General features: G+C 40.6%; 3 protein-coding genes and 1 pseudogene across 3 annotated transcripts; 1 reads left to right on the forward strand and 3 right to left on the reverse strand.

The window, feature by feature from the left end:
- Positions 1-759: 759 nt before the first annotated feature.
- LOC110758205 (epidermis-specific secreted glycoprotein EP1 pseudogene) lies at positions 760-4,904 on the reverse strand (annotated as a pseudogene).
- Positions 4,905-10,989: 6,085 nt separating this feature from the next.
- LOC110758199 (epidermis-specific secreted glycoprotein EP1) lies at positions 10,990-12,466 on the reverse strand. The gene has a single exon (XM_021960010.2). The coding sequence runs from the start codon at positions 12,408-12,410 to the stop codon at positions 11,109-11,111; it is 1,302 nt and encodes a 433-aa protein (XP_021815702.2). The 5' UTR covers positions 12,411-12,466; the 3' UTR covers positions 10,990-11,108.
- A 1,248-nt stretch (positions 12,467-13,714) lies between these two features.
- On the forward strand, positions 13,715-15,250 carry LOC110758191 (EP1-like glycoprotein 2). The gene has a single exon (XM_021960000.2). It carries the CDS (start codon positions 13,768-13,770, stop codon positions 15,148-15,150), a length of 1,383 nt encoding a protein of 460 aa, XP_021815692.1. The 5' UTR covers positions 13,715-13,767; the 3' UTR covers positions 15,151-15,250.
- A 216-nt stretch (positions 15,251-15,466) lies between these two features.
- On the reverse strand, positions 15,467-17,763 carry LOC110758192 (Single hybrid motif superfamily protein). The gene is made up of 6 exons (XM_021960001.2): positions 17,384-17,763; positions 17,248-17,296; positions 17,009-17,135; positions 16,731-16,801; positions 16,550-16,622; positions 15,467-15,818 (listed from the first exon to the last, which is right to left on the reverse strand). The coding sequence occupies exons 1-6, from the start codon at positions 17,544-17,546 to the stop codon at positions 15,708-15,710; spliced, it is 594 nt and encodes a 197-aa protein (XP_021815693.1). The 5' UTR covers positions 17,547-17,763; the 3' UTR covers positions 15,467-15,707.
- Positions 17,764-19,326: the final 1,563 nt, after the last annotated feature.

The following is a 19,326-nucleotide window of genomic DNA, read 5'->3' on the forward strand; positions in this document are numbered from 1 at the left end:
CACTTCAAACCAAATGGTAATCCAACCTCAACAATATATAACATTGGCTGCTGCTGAGGTTCAGCATTTTATTTGGTTGATTTTGGTAGGAACCTACCCGGCCATATATCTCAACCTTAACTCACGTAAGCAAAACGAGTAACTTTATTGACTTAGATCAATTACAAAACAATTCACAATGAAAAAATCACTACAAAGCCAGCTTATAAACTGGGTTAGCAACTGTAACTAATATTCCCGCCTAAAACAGCTGCCTTAACTACTAATCTAACATTCGGTCAAAAAAAAAAAAAAAAAAACCTACTAATCTAACAACCCAGCAACTGATAACAATGGGGAGGTAAGAAACTTGCCACGTGGACCACTCTTCACTTGCCAAATGGACCAATGAAATGAATACACCTAACCATCAACTATCAAGCTAAACTAGCAACTATCAGACGTTTTTGCCAAAGTTAAGGAGGAGGGGAAAACTATCTTGCCAATTCAACTAACACCGTATTGGTTATCTTATTTGGTTGATATGTCAGCCATTTTTTAATTTTTCAGCATATCCATTATACCTAGGAGTGGGCATTCAAACTGGAAACTTGGAAAACCGAGCCGAATTGGGTTTCGTGAAATGCTTATTATAGAGGTTTGAATAACATGATAGTGTCTTGTAACACCTTCTCTTAACGGCAGGACCTCACCTCCTATACTCGATTATATATTACAAGTGAAAAATAAGAAATACAACAAATCATAAGTAATCCATATTTAGTGATTGGGTGTCTTGATGTAACCCGCATGAGTAGAATTGGCAACTTTGGTCAAGGTTTTCAAATCATAAGCAATCCAACACCTCGGTGTGTCCTGGTTGTAAAAGTACCCCAAACACTTGCACTCGGAAGTACACTTCTTGCCACAATCATTTTCTTTCACAGAAATTCCACTTGTGTACTTGCTTAAGAAATGATCAACCCCTTCAACTTTATAATAGCGGAAGCTGTTTGCCCTACACGAAGTAAGCTTCTCAGGCTCACAACTCTTGCTCTAACCCAACAGTCCCTTAGGTGAAGGGCAAGCAACACATTGGCTGCCCTCACAAAGCCCAAACTTCCCACATCGCTCTGGCAATTGGCACTCATTTTCCCACCAGATTGAATTGTCTGTGTCGAAAAAACTGAAGGTCACTTCCCATGCACCAAAATCAATCTTGTCATTGTAAGTGTAAAGCTTGACATTTCCATCAATTCCAAGCCTAAGGAAAGTTAATGTGCTATTGTATTTGGTCTTAGCTAGATAGATAGTTCCAATGGAGGAAGGGTTGGCCGCTTGATAATTTAAGGTCAAGTCATAACCAGAACCCTCATCTGGGGCACTATGTATCGTTACATGCTCCAATGATCCCTTCGGAAGAGTGATGCGTTGAGCCAATGTAAAGTAGTGGTTTTGGGGAGTTGTTGCTCTTGTAAGTACAAAGCCAACCATTTGGGCTCCATGACCAAGCTGTACGGCCCATCTTTGTTTTCTTTCTCGGAGGCCTGACTCACAAAATTGGTTACTACCCCAACCCGGAGAGATTGACCCACCAACAAAGTGTCAGTCTCGGTAGGGTGGTCAAAGCTTTGCCAAACAAAGGTACCCTTTGAGTTATAGAGGGCCATGTTGCCTGTTGGAAGCACTACAACCCCTTTGTTGGCAGTGTTGGTTTGCCATGCCACTCGACCATCGGCATCGGCCAAAACAAGGTTGCCGTTTGTCCCGAATGTGAGAGTGGCGTTTTCACCAATCGGATTTTCCGGTTGGCCTCTCAAACCCAACGGAAGAGTGACTCGGAACGCCTCAAGCCCATGTGGAGAGCAAGAGTGAAGGCATTTGGGGTGGTGTTGTAAAAGGCAAGATGGAAAGGGGAGCTAAAGACGCAAAGCATACGATTGTTTCCATGTATAGGAATTTTAGGAGGTGCGTGATGAGTGTTTGTGACGTTCTGATACCACTTGTTAGATTGTAGGGTGATTGTGAATGGTGTTGCTATGATACCATTGTTGGTTTATGTGGTGAAAGAGTTTATGATAATAGACAATAATTGAAACAAAGTGATTTTATTACATTGGACGAGAATAGCATGTAGGTGTAGGCTAATTGGCCTTCTTCACAGCTTATTGGCTTATTGGTCATCACACTTAATTTAGATTAGTTTGGGCTATTTGGCCCTAGCTTGAGTTCTTGTCTTCAAGCTTATTCCATAGGTTGGGTAGCTCACCTGTAGCTCCCTCTTGGATTGGGAGTTCTATTAGTAACTCCCACCTTTGTTTGATTAGCTAGATAGCTAGCTTTGTTGCTTAGTTTCCTAGCTTTTCTAGCTTAGGATTTTAGGTAGCTCTTGGCTCCCTTAGTTTGGGAGTTAGTGGTTGACTCTAGACTGCACTGTAGGTTGCATGACAATATAGGCATTCTTTGCCAACATCACCAAGTCCACCAACTTGGCCTTCTTTTTCCTAGCCATATGTTTCTTGTACTAGTAGATGTGGGGTTTTATCACAAAAGGTCTCTATGTTATTAGTAGTAAAACCATTCATTATATTTTGTATTTTATTTAGGCCCAGTTTGGGATTGCTGTCACTTTTAAAAAAAGTTGCTTCTGCTGTGCTTTGAAAATAATTAGCTGTAAAGTAAAGCAGCTCCGTGTTTGGTAAACAATATTTTTAAAGTGCTGTTAGTACAAAAAGTAGTGTAAAAAACGTTTGGTAAATTTTAATATAAAATTGTTGTAACTGTGAATAATGACTAAAATAGACATGATATTAAAAGTGTTATGTACTAATCATGTTGTGGTAGTGATGGAGTGGAGGTGGTGGTGGTGATGAAGGTGGGGTTGGTGGTTGTGGTAGTGGTAGTAGTGGTGGTGGTGGTGGTGGAGTGGTGATTAAGGTGGAGTTGGTGGTTGTAGTACTGGTGGTTGTGGGGATGGCGGTTGTGGAGGTGGTGGTGGTGGTGGTGATGTTGGTTGTGGAGGTGGTGGTGGATTTGGAGGTTTTGGAGGAGGTGGTGGTGGATTTGGAGGTTTTGGAGGAGGTGGTGGTGGTGATGGTTGTGGAGGTGGAGGTGGAGGTGGAGGAGGAGGATGAGGATGAGGAGGATGTGGTGGTGGTGGTGGCGGCGGTGGTTGTGGAAGTAGTGAATGTGGTGGTGCAAGTGGTGGAGTTGGATGTGGAAGTGGAGGTGGTGTCATTTTTAAAAATGAATGATGGTATTTTGGGAATTAAAAAAATTCATTAAATGTTCATCTCTGCTTCTTTTGAAAACAGCTTTGAAAAGCAACCCAAAGCCTGCTTTTAAAAGCTGCTATCAAAAGGCCATTGCTTTTAAAATAATCGGGATATTTTCCTTTTACCAAACACCTTAAACTGCTTAATTTTAAAGTGAAGCAGGTTTTTGGCCAAAAAAAGCAATCCCAAACGGGGCCTTAGTCAAGTTTCCGATGTGGGACTCATATTCTTTAGCAAAATGTTCTTCAAACTTCAATTCTCTTTGTCTAGCCGATATATTCTTGGTAATATTCTCCACAACTCTAGGCGCTCTTCCGCCAAGTTGTTACTAGTGATTTGCCCCCTAAACTTGTACCTAATTTTCAATTAGCCCTCTATTCTTTTTTTTTAGAAAATTAAGGATATGAACTTTTTTTTTTCTCCAATTTCTCCCCTGCCGTCTAAATTCCCAACATTTCATCCAATTTTCAATTATATCATTTAAAAAAATTATTTTTTAGAAAAAAATTGATGAAAAAGAAGAAAATTGACCCCCCCCCAAAAAAAAAACATTGAAGCAGCAACCCAGGCCGTTGTCTTCAGCCTCTCAAGTGTGGTGGTCTGTCAGCTCACAATCATTTATATGTTCAATGGCTCTGCCTCGCTGCCCTTTCTTTCATTGCTACCCAATCTTCAGTCTCTATTGACAGAAGCAAGTTATTTCCAACCATAAGCACCAAGAAATAGGGTGTATCGCCCCCCTCCCCAGTTCTATCTCCTCCATCCAGCATCTACAAACTCAGAAACCCAGAAAAATAGGAAAATTTACAACAACAAAAAAATATAGAAAAATAGGAAAATTAACAACAACAACAAAAAGAAGAAAAAAAGAAAAAAAAGAAAAAAAAAAGACACTGAACCAAACCTATCGTCACTCCCCTCCCCCAGCAACCCTATCTCCAACCCCCCTCCCCCATCTACATCTCCTTCAGCAACCCCATCAACCCTAAACCCTAAAACCTCAGCCGAAATCCATCCCCACGCAAGATCCATGTCGAAACCCATCCGCAACCCTTGCCCCCAAGTCCCATGGTTTTGGCTCGACGATGGCGACGACGACTTCACAACTTCACGACTTAATGGCCATAGATGGAAACAGCCACAGAGAAGAAGACAGAGACAGAGGGAAGAGAGAAGAAGAAAAAGAAGAAGAAGAAGAAGAAGAAGAAGAAGGAAAAGAGAGAGAGAGAGAGAGAGAGAGAGAGAGAGAGAGAGTTTTCAGTTTTTATTTCTATTTTCTATTTTTTATTTTATTTTTCACGTACAAAATGACTATTTTACCCTCATATTTAACAGCAAATTGGATGAAATGTTGTAGATTTAGACGGAGGGGGGAAATCGGCGAAAAAAAAAATTTCATATCCTTAATTTTCTAAAAAAAAAGGATATGAGGTTAATTGAAAGCGAGGTACAAGTTCAGGGGGTATTTCGCGAGTAAACCCTATTAATGTTTCCTTTTAGATCTTTTTGTCACAAATGGGCATTAGTATTTTCAACACCATGGTATTCTACAATGTAAGGTCCAAACTCTCCTTCATTGATGAACTTGAAAATTTGATTTGTGGGAACTTGAGCTTGAGTAATGAAAGCAAAGAGTGAGAAGAAGAATAATAAGGAGAGGAATTGTTAGTTAAGACAAAGACAAGACATAGACATCCCTAAAAGGCTTGTCTACCACCTCTCCTACTTTTCCTTGTTTTCATTTCCATGTTTTAGGGATGGAAGCTCTCCATGTTTCCCTCCATGTTTTGTGTATTGTTTGTAACTAATAATTAGCTAGGAACAATTGTACATATCAATCACTCTATGTTAGTAATAAATAATTTCTGATTTGCATTCTCTGCAATATCTCTCTCATTTCACATTCCCTACTCTCTCAATTACACTATCTTTGGCATGGTATCAGAGCAATCGATTTTGGTTGCCTCTGCATAACCTTGTTCTTGCCTAATCTCTACCTATCCTTGCCCATAATTTGCTGTTATATCACTCTTATCTTATACTTTGCCTTGCCTCAAAATTGGTCTTGATCTCAAGTCCAATTTGTGCTCTTTTTTGCTGAAGTTCTAAACTATTTCTTTCTCTTAATCCATTTACATCATGGGTGACACCAATGACACAATCAACTCCACGGCCGACTCCTCTAAGATCGACTCCACAACTCCACAACTCCGGTCCTCTCATGACTTCTCTCAAATTACTCCTGATAAGTTGGATGGGTCCAACTACCCTGCATGGTCTCGTAGTGTTCGCTTGGCCATCACTGCTCGTCGTATGGCTGGTTTCATTAATGGTAAAAAGATTGCCCCTGCCATTGATGATCCTAGCTATGAAGCTTGGGATGAAGACAACTGTTTGGTACAATCATGGCTCCTCAACTCCATGACCAAAAATGTACGTGCCTTATTTGATCATTGCTCAACGGCTTATGCGGTGTGGGATGCAGCTCGGAAGACTTACACTGTTACTTAGAATAGCTCCAAGTTGTACCAACTCCGTCGTTAGTCCGTCACCACCTCTCAAAATGGTGAACCTGTGAATGTCTTCTATGAAAAGTTACAGGTCATATGGCAGGAAATTGACAGTCTCCGTCCCTGCAAACATACCAATCCCGATGATGTGGCTCTTCATCAACAAGCACTTGAAGTTGAACGTGTGTACGATTTTTTGGGAGGACTCGATCCCAACTTTGATTCCGTTCGTAGTCGGATTCTTGCTATGAACCCGCTTCCAGCAGTCATTGAAGCTTATGCACTTGTGGTAGAAGAAGATAATCGCCAATCCTCCATGCTTGGCGGTGGAAGTGCAATGGCGGTCAAGCCCTATCGACCACCACACCGTACGTCCTCCGGACTTCCCCCCTTGGGTCCCAAAACTGACGATGCAAAGGGAACTCAGAAGTGCACTCATTGTGGTGGTAATCATCTTGTTGAGAAGTGCTTTAAGCTTCATGGTTATCCTGAGTGGTGGGATGCTCTCAAGTCCCGCAACAAAACACCAAAGGCAGCATGTGTTATAACTACCGATGCTTCTCCATCTTCCACCCTACTCTCCGACTCCGAATCAGGTACACGACCCACTACATGGATAATTGACACAGGTGCCACTGATCATATGACTTTTGACTCTACTTTGTTTTCCACATTATCTTCTAAGTCTCGTCATCCTTACATCACTAGTGCCAATGGAGTTCCTTCTAATGTTGCTGGTGAAGGAACTATATCACTTTCCCCTTCCTTATCTTTATCTCATACACTACTTGTTCCCTCCATCAATTGCAATTTGCTGTCTGTTGGAAAATTACTTGACTCACATAATTGTTATGCCACATTCTATCCTTCCCATTGTATTTTTTAGGACCTCACGACTCACGCGACGATTGGGCATGGTAAACAAAGAGGGGGGTTGTATTCCTTGACGGTCTCTTCACCACCAAGGGCAGCTCATACTCATGGTTCCAGCTCACAAGCTCGCAATCAACACCAGATTTGGCTTTGGCATCGTCGCCTAGGACATCCATCATTTGGCTATCTTCAACGTCTGTTTCCGTCTTTGTTCTGTGGCTTAGATAATCATCAGTTTCAGTGTGAAACCTGTGTATTGGCCAAAAGCCATCGGACTGTTTTTCCCTTAAGTGATAATAAAACGGAATTTCCTTTTGATTTGGTTCACTCTGATGTTTGGGGTCCTGCTAAAGTTTCTTCAAATGGCAAAAGATGGTTTGTTACATTTATTGATGATTGCACTCGCATGACTTGGGTATACTTACTAGCAAATAAAAGTGATGTTTCCGCTGCAATCCATGAATTTCATGCTATGATCACCACACAGTTCCAAGCCTCCATCAAAGTATTCCAGTCTGATAATGGTGGGGAATATGTGAACAATGTCTTGGCACAATTCTTCTGAGACCACGGCATCATTCATCAAACCTCCACATCTTTTACTCTGCAACAAAATGGTGTCGCAGAGCGAAAGAATCGACAATTACTTGAGGTTACTCATGCATACATGCTGGATAAATCAGTCCCTCACTACTTATGGGGACATGCCCTTCTTTCTGCAGTCTATGTAATTAATTGAGTGCCTAGTAGTGTTTTTTGAAGTTTGACACTCCACTGAACACCTTGGCTCGTCACGTCTCTCTTCTTACAGTCCTCAAGCTGCCTCCTCGCATATTTGGTTGTGTTGTATATGCTCATGTTCCATCTCATCAAAGAAGTAAACTGGACCCTTGTGCCATTCGTTGTGTGTTCGTTGGGTATGGATCAAATCAAAAGGGATACAAGTGTTACCATCCTCCTACTCGTAAACTCTTTGTCACTATGGATGCCACATTTCATGAAGACTTATCATATTTTGAAGCTTCTACACCCCCTTCTCTTCAGGGGGAGAGGAGGAATGAAGAGAAGGAAGAAAAAGTTCAAAAAGTTCAAGAAGAAATTCAAGACTGTCCAGAAGCGACCGGTCGTACGGACCTCAGCGACCGGTCGCATGGCTCCAGCAATTCTGAAAATCGAATCTATCCAAATACGACCGGTCGTAACCCTGAAACGATCGGTCTCTTTTCCACATATTCAAAAACGACCGGTCGCACAGACCTCAGCGACCGGTCGCATGGCTCCAGCGAAGAAATGCCAATCTGTCCAAATGCGACCGGTCGCTCAGAACCCAGCGACCGGTCGCCGATCCCATATGAACTTGAAGATGGCTGTTTGGACAGCGATGAAGGTACTGAAAAATTGTCGTTCTTATTTGGTGATGATCCCGGAGGAGACAATCCAAATGTTTGCTGTGATCAACTACAAAATACAACCCCTCCTTCTCAACCATCGGACCAATCATCTCGTGAGGAAGAAACACTCGAGGTAATTCCCGAACCACCTAATGCTATACCATACACTCTCCCACCTAGGACCACTAGAGGAAAACCCAAACTTCAATATTATCCTGACCTTACTGCCAAATCTAAATATCCCATTAATAACCATGTTTCAACTCATAGATTGTCAAAGTCATATGCATCATTTGTCAATCAATTATCTACTGTATATGTTCCAAATAAGTGGTAGGATGCTATAACAGATTCCAAATGGGCTGAAGCAATGGCAATTGAAATGGAAGCTCTGGAAAAGAATTCTACATGGGAAATGGTTCAGTTACCACAAGGGAAGAAACCAGTTGGATGTCGGTGGATATACACCATTAAATACAAAGCTGATGGATCTATAGACCAATACAAAGCTCGATTAGTGGCCAAAGGGTATACACAAACATATGGAATTGACTACCAGGAGACATTTGCACCTGTTGCCAAGATCAACACCGTTCGTGTTCTCATGTCATTGGCTGCAAATCTTGACTGGCCATTACTGCAGTATGATGTAAAGAATGCATTTCTTCACGGGGACTTGCAAGAAGAAGTGTATATGGAACCACCACCAAGGACCTCTATGACATTCGGTCCCAACACTGTTTGCAAGCTGAGAAAATCATTATATGGGCTAAAGCAGTCACCACGAGCCTGGTTTGGAAAATTCACAGATTCCATGAAGCGCTTTGGGTACTCTCAGAGCAACTCGGATCACACTTTATTCTTAAAGCGTTGTGGTGACAAACTTACGGCCCTCATCATCTATGTTGATGATATGGTGGTTACCGGTAATGACAATGGAGAAATGAAGAATCTGCAGAAGCTCCTTGCTAGTAAATTTGAGATGAAGGAATTGGGTGAGCTACAATATTTTCTTGGCATAGAAGTTGCTAGATCAAAACATGGCATATTTCTATCCCAACGAAAATATGTGTTAGATTTGTTAACAGAAACTGGAATGCTTGATTGTAAGCCAGCTGACACACCTATTGAGCAGAACCACAAGTTAGGGATGTATCCAGATCAAGTACCTACTGACAAAGAAAGGTATCAAAGATTGGTTGGGCGACTGATTTATCTATCACACACACGCCCCGACATAGCTTATGCTGTGAGTATGGTAAGTCAGTTTATGCATCAACCAAGTGAGGCGCATATGAATGCAGTAACACGGATTATGAGGTACTTGAAGGCTGCTCCTGCAAAAGGGTTGATGTTCTCCAAACATACACCTATGGACCTAGAAGGATACACAGATGCGGATTGGGCAGGTTCCATCACAGATAGACGGTCTACTTCTGGATATTTTACATTTGTGGGGGCAACTTAGTTACTTGGAGGAGTAAGAAGCAAAGAGTTGTGGCTAGATCAAGTGCTGAAGCAGAATTTAGGGGAATGGCTCAAGGAGTGTGTGAATTGCTCTGGTTACGGAAATTACTGAAGGACCTTGGAGTTAAACCATTAAAGGCTACAAAATTGTACTGTGACAATAAAGCTGCTATCGAGATAGCACATAACCCAGTACAACACAACCGTACCAAACATGTGGAAGTCGACCGACACTTCATAAAAGAGAAACTAGAAAGGGGTATAATTAAGTTTCCGTTTGTAAACTCGGAAAGCCAACTTGCCGACATTCTGACGAAGGCCGTGTCAAGTAAAGTTTTTTATGACTCACTTGACAAGTTGGGCATGCGTGATATCTTTGCACCAACTTGAGGGGGAGTGTTAGTTAAGACAAAGACAAGACATAGACATCCCTAAAAGGCTTGTCTACCACCTCTCCTACTTTTCCTTGTTTTCATTTCCATGTTTTAGGGATGGAAACTCTCCATGTTTCCCTCCATGTTTTGTGTATTGTTTGTAACTAATAATTAGTTAGGAACAATTGTATATATCAATCACTCTATGTTAGTAATAGATAATTTCTGATTTGCATTCTCTGCAATATCTCTCTCATTTCACATTCCCTACTCTCTCAATTACACTATCTTTGGCAGGAATGGCATGGTGAATGCTGGGGGGATGTATACTTTTAGCTTGGTTTATGTTGTAGAAGAGTTTGAGCAAACATCTCTATTCATAATATCTCATCATCTAGATGAGACGCCAACCTTGACCAATGCCAATTGACATTTCCGTACAAGTATTGTACGACCATTCCGACAATGTAGATAGAATGGTTTCAAAATGTTTGAGGCAACTTGAGGATGTGATGAGAGTAGATATTAGATAAGATAAAAGACTCCATCTACGCACCAGCTCCAGCTAGCACACTGCAATAAATTTTCTGTGTACCAAACTTCAGTCAATATTGCCTCCCCAGTTGGGTGAATCTATCTAACCGAAGTTATTCCTCTGACTCAGAAAAAAATAATCAAAAAACAGAAATTATCCACAGAAAATCTAAAAAGTGAGAGATATATTTTTAGACAGTCGATAGATGGTACTGCATCATAGAGTTGTCCGCAATAATTGGTTTTGAAGTGGAACATCGATTTGCTTCAACCAACCCAATCTTCACCAAAAAATAAAAAAAACAATAATAATATAAGGCATAAAGTATTGTTCTTGAAAGATGCTTCAACATCATCAAGTTGTCGATCGAGTTCACTAAATTAAAAGGCACCAACCCTCCTTTCTTGACATGTCCTACAGCAATAAAATTTGCTATTCTGGGACATTGTTTCTAGATAATGCAATCTTCAATTCCTTTTAAGATGGGCGAAGATCCAGAAATAGTAGATCATCATATGATTTAATCATGAAAAACAAAACAAAATTAATGAGCCACTATTTTAATTCCCAATCTGATAATTTAAGTTATGCACAACAGTTCATCACCGTAGTTTTATTAAAAGTTCAGCCAAAGAAAGAAACAGAGCAACTTCTAGGAAACATAAATTATCGAAAAAGAAAAAGAAAATTCCAGCTCTTATATATTAATGATTAGGAGCCTTGATGTAACCCACATGAGTGGAATTGGCAACTTTGGTTAAGGTTTTCAAATCATAAGCTATCCAACACCTTGACGTATCTCCGTTGTAAAAGTATCCCAGACACTTGCAATCCAAAGTACACTTCTGACCACAATCACTCTCCTTGATGGCATCTCCCTCATTGTACTTGCTCGAGAAATGATCAACCCCTTCAACTTTGTAGTAGCGGAAGCTCTTTGGCCCGCAAGAAGTTAGCTTCTCAGCCTCACAACTCTCACTCCACGCCACTACTCCCTTAGGCGTAGGGCAACCGACGCATTGGTTGTCCTCGCAAAGGCCAAAGCTCCCGCATCGCTCCGGCAATTGGCACCCAACTTCAAATATTGAATCTTTATCAAAAAGAGTGAAGGGCACCTCCCATGCACCATACCTCACCTTATCATAGTAAGTGTAAAGCTTCAAATTTCCATCAATTTCAAGCCTGAGGAATGATGATGTGCTGTTGTATTTGGGTCTAGCTAGAACGAGATTAAAACCTGAGATAGAGTTGCCCGGTTCATACAACAAGGCTAAGTCATAAGCAGAATCCGCACTATTTTCCGGGTAAGAATTCAATGTCACATGTTCCAATGAGCCGTTGCCAACATCTATCAATTTTGAAGTTGTGAAGTAGACTATTGGCTTTGGGGAGTTCTTGCTCTTGTAGTACAAAGCCAAACGTTTTGGCTCCATCACGAAGCTATAAGATCCATCTTTGTTTTCGGTCTCTGAAGCCCGGCTCACTAGCTTGGTTACGCCCCCAACTCGTAGAGATTGGCCTACCAGCAAAGTGTCTGTTGGGTAGTGAAAACTTTGCCAAACAAAGTTACCCTTTGAGTTGTAAAGCACCATGTTGCCATTTGATAGCAACTTGAAGCCTACCACACCTTTGTTGCGGGTGTTGGTTTGCCAAGCCACTCGACCATCGGCATTGGCCAAGACAAGGTTTCCATCGGTCCCGAATGTGAAGGTGGCGTTTTCGCCGACCGGGTTCCCCCGGTTGGCCTCCCAAACCCAACGGATGAGTGATTCCGAACGCCTCAAACCCATGCGCACAGCAAGAGTGTAGGCGTTGGGGGTGGTGTTGTAGAAAGCAAGTTGAAATGGGGAGGCAAAAGGATCGAGCGGACGATAGTTTCCATCATATTCTATAATGTATTGCCCAAATTCTCCTTCATTGACATATTTGAAAGTTTCATTTGCTGGAACTTGGGCTTGAGCAATGAAAGCAAAGAGTGAAACAAGGAATATGAAGGGCAGGGACATGGTTGTCTTAATGCAGGGGAAGACGTTTTTGGAGAGTGATTTATGTTTTAGAGCTTGGGCAAGCGTTTACTTATATTGAACAATGAGGGCTAATATAGTCATTGAACCCAGAACTCCTTCTCTTTTGATTTATCAGATTTGGATTTTGATCACAAAGGGATGTTCAATATCTTTTCGTTGTAAGCGATAGACTAGCCTAGACGCCAACTTTGACGAATCTTGCACTCTGAAGCAGAGCATTCTGATCTGTGCAGTCACCTAAATGACAGAAAGTTAGTCAAAAACAAGCAAACGGTATGTAGCTCAAGTGATTAAGAGTATTTATCCATGTATTCAAGGTTCTTGGTTCGTTTCTCCCTCCCTAACATCGCTTGTGTAAAAAAAAACACCATTTGAATCCACTAGCACCTGTAAAGGGTCGACGAAATCAGAAACATTTTTGTCAGTCTAATCCACTAGCACTTGTAGTCATTTTATCATTCCTTGTGCAGCTAATGTGTCTTAACATTAATCTATGATTAAGCAATGGATCTAAGCATAAAAATTGCAATTAGCCATGACTACATTGTAATTAACATTTCTGGACGAACCCAACTGATGTCATTTAATATGCAGCAACTTGGGGATGAATGACTCAGCTACCTAATGCCATATTGGGCCAAACATGACAGCAAGCAACGACTACCCTATTGCTCATTGAGTGAACCATTTTCTTCCATATCCTCATTGTCATTCAATGGATTCTCTGAGATATCTACCTACCCACCAAGTTGTAGACAAATCACTTATAATATGTCTCTGCTTTCTGCCATCTTCAATGTTTGTGTATTATTCTATATTATCTGCCTAATAAAGCTGAGATTTATTGTGCATGTTTGTGTTTCATCACTTACACATTCTAATTAAAAAAGATGCACACAGAAAATGGTCAGTTTGAGAATGTACGAATAGTTTTAGGGAGTTGGAGGTGTCTTGGTGAGAAGGGTAGGGGTTGTAAAATGCTAGGATACAGCTAGTTTCCTTTGACTCAGCAGACAAAAGCTACAACTTCTTGCTAGTGGATATACAATAGTGGTTGGATGGCTATCAGGCTGAATAATGGATAAGATGGTCCTGCATCAAAACCATAGTTGTCTAGTTTCCTCAAGCTCACCCTCAATCCTCTTTTGTTGACTTGTAATTCAGATTTTAGTTCACTATGAATCTCATTTATTAATTTTCAACAAAATACTGCCACATTTTTACGAGCTGACGTATCATTTTTACTGAGCAAATTTGGTGATTCTAACATTGTTGCTAATGTTCCGACTATTTTCTTATATATTCCCCCACAAGAACTAGCAGAAAGTATCACAAAATGGCAGCTATAATTCCACATTCACCTTTTCTCCTACTACTCTTCTCCCTCCTTGCCATCTTCTTTGTCATTCCCATTCAATCCCAAGTCCCAGCAAACCAGACGTTCAAGTTCATCAACCAAGGCGAATTTGAAGACGGAATCGTTGAATACCATTCTACTTACCGTGTGATCCAAACCAATGCATACACCTTCTATAGATACCCTTTCAGGCTATGCTTCTACAACACCACCCCAGATTCCTACGTATTCGCCATTAGAGTCGGAGTTCCAAACGACTTAGGCCTCATGCGGTGGGTCTGGGACGCAAACCGGAACCACCCAGTGCACGAGAAGGCCACTCTCTCTTTCGGCAGAGACGGAAACTTGGTCCTCGGAGAGGCAGATGGGACTGTTGTTTGGCAAACAAACACAGCCAACAAAGGTGTCACAGGCATCAAGTTACTGGGAAACGGTAACTTGGTTCTTCATGACAAGAATGGAAGATTCATATGGCAGAGCTTTGATTACCCTACTGATACTCTTCTGCTGGGGCAGTCAGTCAAAACTAATGGCCGTAACAAGCTTGTTAGTCGAAAATCTGATGCCGATGGCTCTGACGGGCCATACAGCCTTGTTCTTGACCACAAAGGTTTCACTATGTACTTGAACAACAGTGGAAAACTTCTTGTGTATGGGGGGTGGACAGGCAGCGACTATGGAAGTATCGTGACCTTTGATCTCGACCTTGCGAATGGCTTCGATGATTCCATTTATTATGAGCTAGTGCTCGCTGTAAACCAAGACGTTAATGTGCCGCCTCCTCCACCACAAAGCCATAGGCACCTCCTACAAGTCCGTCCCATTGGCAGTGGACAACGAATCAACCTTAACAAACTCAACTACAATGCTACATACTCATTGTTAAGGCTTGGGTCCGATGGCAGTCTCAAGGCCTATACTTACTATGACAAAGTGAGTTCCAATACATGGGAAGAGAGCTTCTCATTCTTTTCAAGCTATTTCGTTAGAGAATGTGCATTGCCATCAAAATGTGGGTCATATGGGTATTGTAGTAGGGGCATGTGTGTGGGGTGCCCTACCCCGAAAGGGCTTCTGGGTTGGAGCAAGGGCTGTACACCTCCAAAGTTGGGGCAGTGTAAGAGTGGAGCTAAAGTGGACTACTACAAGATTGGGAGCGTTGAGCACTTTTTGAGTCCTTATTTGGACGGTGGAGATGGCCCGATGAAGGTCGGAGAGTGCAGGGCCAAGTGTGATAAGGACTGCAAGTGTTTAGGGTTCTTTTACAGGGAAGATAGCTCCAAGTGTTTGTTGGCTCCAGTGCTTGGGACTCTCATAAAGGAAGTGAATACTTCTGTCGGTTACATCAAGTATTCAAAGTAGAAATTTGATTACTTTAGTGTGTGGTTTCCTTTCTATTCTTAGTATGTTGTTTTATGGATGGCTAGACTGAATTTCAATTCAAAGGACTTGTTTGTTATCATGGCAGCCACTTTTTCCGTTTTGCATTTTAGAAATTTAAATAAAGGGCAAAATAAATGTTTTGAAATTAGATAGGCCTATCCTTTACTACATGGACCCTTAGTTTTGCAACTAAGTTGTAATAAAATAACCAATTATCTCACCAGGGCCATCAAATTTCAATACATTTTTATCAGAACAATGCAAAGAATGTACTGCATTTTTCTTTAATCAACCATTTTATTTTCTGAATAAGTTAAGTAAATCGGTTTACATGATACAGAAACAGGGGAATAAAATGTACTATTTTCTAGGATTTGTAACTCTCAAAAGCAATACCACATGAAGCTTTGCCACCGGCGAGTAATATGGCATGGAACAAATGATGAGCAATCTTGTATGCACCATGATGAGACAGCAATGTTTTCTCTTCTTCATCCAGGGTCAGTGATGAAAGAGCACAGTTTGCAAACTCAACATCAAACTTCCCTCAGTTTTTTGTACTCTTCAAGACCCAAAAGTGAATCTTTGACTTTGAGCCAATCTGCTGGTTTTGGCATGATAATGGCAATATATCCTTCTCTATCTGCCTGGAAAGAAGGGGAATAACTATGAACAATGAGCAACCAAGCTATAAACGGAAGAAGTAGTGTAAAGAACTAAAACCACTTTCAAAAAGCATAAAGAAGAAGACCCAAATTAATATATGTGATGGCCCTGAAGCCTTGAGGGAAGAAGCATGTAAAACTCAAGCACGTGTAAGGGAAGAAGCTTGTTTCCATCCCACAAGTCCAAATTACTTAGGAATTCTACTCCTACACCGTCACTACTGCCAATTCCACTCTCAATTAAATCATAGCTTTCAAAAGCCATCCCAATACAATTGGCCATCTCAAACCTTCAAATACCTTCACGACATATGCCTCGACTCAGATCATATAAAAGCTACACGAAGTATGTTCAAACACAAATGATGAAGTTCTAAGGAGTGGCATTGGTGCAATGTCCATCCAATGTAGCTATCAAAGAGACCCTTAACCACCCCCCCTCCCCCAAATCTCTCTCTCTCTCTCTCTCTCTCTCTCTGCCCTGAATGTGTATCTTTGTAGTATTTCTCCTCATTTTAGACACTAAATGATGCTATTTCCTATACAGGGATATGGAAATCCAAATGCTGCAGTTATTGACATCAAATACACGAGAAGAAGCGTGCTCAATCCTACCTACATTGATTTCATTTAAACATAATGATTCAAAGAATGATGATTAATATCACAGAAAATCTGACAGCTGATAATGCAAGGGTATTAATGATTCTTACTGCTGAATTAAGCAATTCTGGCTGCTTGATTAATCTATCATTCACTTCCAAAAGTGATCCTTTTACACAACACCTGCCAAAAGCAACTACAACTTCAAACCTCATATATGGAAAGGAGCTGCATGCAAAATAATGAAAACTGGGGAAGACGATGAAGGCATTGAAAAAAAAAAATCTCTACCTCACAATATAAGTAGCATCCTTGCTGCAAACTTTACACAAGGCTGAGTTGGACTCCAAGTGTTGTGCATTCTGCATAATAACATTTTTCCTAGATTACAAAACCACAGTATAAGAATTGGCACTATGGCACAACAAGACTCCAGAATCTACTGACCAAGTACAGAATTCTAAAAGAAAAAAAGAACAATACATAAAATTATTCTGATATTTTTATCTTCTTAATTCTACAATCTATTATCTGCGAGAGAGAGAGAGAGAGAGAGAAATAAAAGATACCTTCTTGCGCTTTCCAGTAACCTTAATCCCACTGCGATCAGATTTCCCAACATTGAAATCAACGGCAGTGATTCCCCCTTCGTCCTTAAATGCCACATGGGTTGGAGCCAATCCAATCACACACAACCTTGCATACAAAATTACAATTCAAAAACAATCAAACTTCACAGAACCAAACAAAAAAAAGATAATTAACAAATGCGCATACGAAACACAAAGAGAAAGGGTGGATTTTTTACCCATTGGCGTGGCGATAAATGTATTGGTCGTGTCCTGGCTTCATAAAATCTGGAAACCAAACAGAGAGCTTGGGTTTAGAAAAACAATTGTGCTGTTTTCATATTTGTGAAATTGAATAAATACATGAGGAAGAACCTGGAGCGAAATAGGAGACGAAGTTGGCTTCAACGGAAGAGGGAGGAGTGAGAGGAAGGTCTTCTGGGTTCGGTACAAGAAGCCTACGCAGCTCCGGATCTTCTACTTTATGTTCCTCCTGTTCTTGTGCATTGTTTGTTTCATCAACGCTGTGTTCGTTCATTGGAAAGGCGGGAGAGAAAGCTTACAAGAAGGTTGCAGAATTTGCCCGAGAAAATGAGAGAAAGTGTTCGATGATTTGAAGAATTTTAAATCAGTGGAGACTTGGAGTTGGGGAAAGGAACTAGTAGGGCGGGGAAATTTTGCTCATACTTTGCTTTGCTTTGCTCTGGGATTGGGAACAGAACAACGTCGTTTAACTGCCTAAACCCTAACGACATCATGTTTGGAGGTTTATGAGGAACATGTTTTGTACGACGTGAAGTAGATTCTGTACTTGGGCTTGGTCAGTAGATTCTGAACACGTCTCAGAAGAAGGTTTGGGCTTCTTCAGTAAAGACATAGGATTTCTTAGATCTGACTTGGGCTTTTGTTTGAGCTTTTGACATCTGTGAGTTTGAACTTGTATGATCTAGTTTTGGATTCAATTTTTTGCAGCTGCTAATTAGGATTCAAATCAAAGCTCATATGGTAACTTTCTTTAGGATTTTTACCCTGGTAGAAATGTCAACTGAACTTAAGAGAAAATTTTAAGAGAAATGTCATCTTAATTTATCAAAATCCATTATTTGTTATCTGACTTTAACACCATTCAATTTTCCATCTATTTTTATCTTTAAGGGTATTTTAGTCTTTCCATTTTCAAGGAAAAAAAGAGAGACAAAAGAGACCTCTCTCTCTCCCTTTCTCCCCACCCACCCCCAAAACACATCCCACAGGAACCCCCCTCCCCCTCTTCTCCCTCCCTATGTCTCTCTGTCTCTCTCTCTCTCTGATCATGTATATATTTTTTATGATGTTCATTGAGCATGTCTGAAATTTTCAAATACCTAATTTAAAACTACTTAAGCTTCCCACCCAAAATCCAACCATTTTCTTGTCTTCATAGTTTCATTAACTTACACCACTGTATTTCTATTGAATGATCTAAAGTTTGCTTGGTCACCATATGTTACATATGATATTGAATTGTTGGTTTGGCAATTGTCCTTCCACAAATTTTCAATATGCAAATGGAAAAATACCAAAAAGAAAAAAAAGAAGAAAAAGGTGGACTCGGTTTGCATGGACTGAGGGAATTTATGTGTGGAGGGTAGGTGTTCAATGGTCGAGAGAGAATGAGGAAGATGAAGACAAAAGGGGCTGTGAAGTGGGAAGCGGGAATGGATTTCAAGGTGAGCAGGGTTGGTTGGAGCCGCCAGTGGCGCGCAGGGGATTTGGGAAGGTGAGAGAATTTTTTCAATTTTAATTGTTTTAAAGATATACATTTTTTATAATGATTTTTCCATTTTTAAAATACCCCTGAAAATGGAAAGACTAAAATACACTTAAAATTTGATGGAAAATTGGATGGTGTTAAAGTCAGATAACAAATCATGGATTTTGCAAAATTAAGATGACATTTCTCTTAAATTTTTCTTTAAGGTGACAAATTGAAACTGAGGTATAAGTTCATGTGACATCTCTACAAAAATCCCAAAAAAAAATAAATAAATCAAAGCTCATATATGCAAACAACCAAAATACACACACAACTAAGCATGGTTTGGCTCCTTAAAATTGAGGAGAAGCACATCCTCATAACAAATGAGATTTTGACACTTATTAAAGTTATAAAAAAGAAGAAGGAATTTCTCAGTTTTAAGGAGCCAAGCTTTTTCCTATACAAAAATACCTTTAACCAATCAAATCCAATTAAATTCGAAATAAATCAAATCTCCCCAAGTAGGATTCGAACCTACGACCAGTTAGTTAACAACCGACCGCTCTATCACTGAGCTACT

Source organism: Prunus avium, chromosome 4 (genome assembly GCF_965620075.1).
Source record: "Prunus avium chromosome 4, drPruAviu1.hap1.1, whole genome shotgun sequence".
Taxonomy (NCBI): domain Eukaryota; kingdom Viridiplantae; phylum Streptophyta; class Magnoliopsida; order Rosales; family Rosaceae; genus Prunus; species Prunus avium.

Bases quoted from the DNA above. Each gene is read 5' to 3' on its own strand.
- LOC110758199 (XM_021960010.2), bottom strand. From the start codon at position 12,410: ATGTCCCTGCCCTTCATATTCCTTGTTTCACTCTTTGCTTTCATTGCT.
- LOC110758191 (XM_021960000.2), top strand. From the start codon at position 13,768: ATGGCAGCTATAATTCCACATTCACCTTTTCTCCTACTACTCTTCTCC.
- LOC110758192 (XM_021960001.2), bottom strand. From the start codon at position 17,546: ATGAACGAACACAGCGTTGATGAAACAAACAATGCACAAGAACAGGAG. The intron at 17,297-17,383 runs GTTCTTCCTCAT...TTTGGTTTCCAG, and splicing joins CGTCTCCTATTTCGCTCCAG to ATTTTATGAAGCCAGGACAC. The intron at 16,623-16,730 runs GTAGAGATTTTT...TGCTTTTGGCAG, and splicing joins GATGCTACTTATATTGTGAG to GTGTTGTGTAAAAGGATCAC.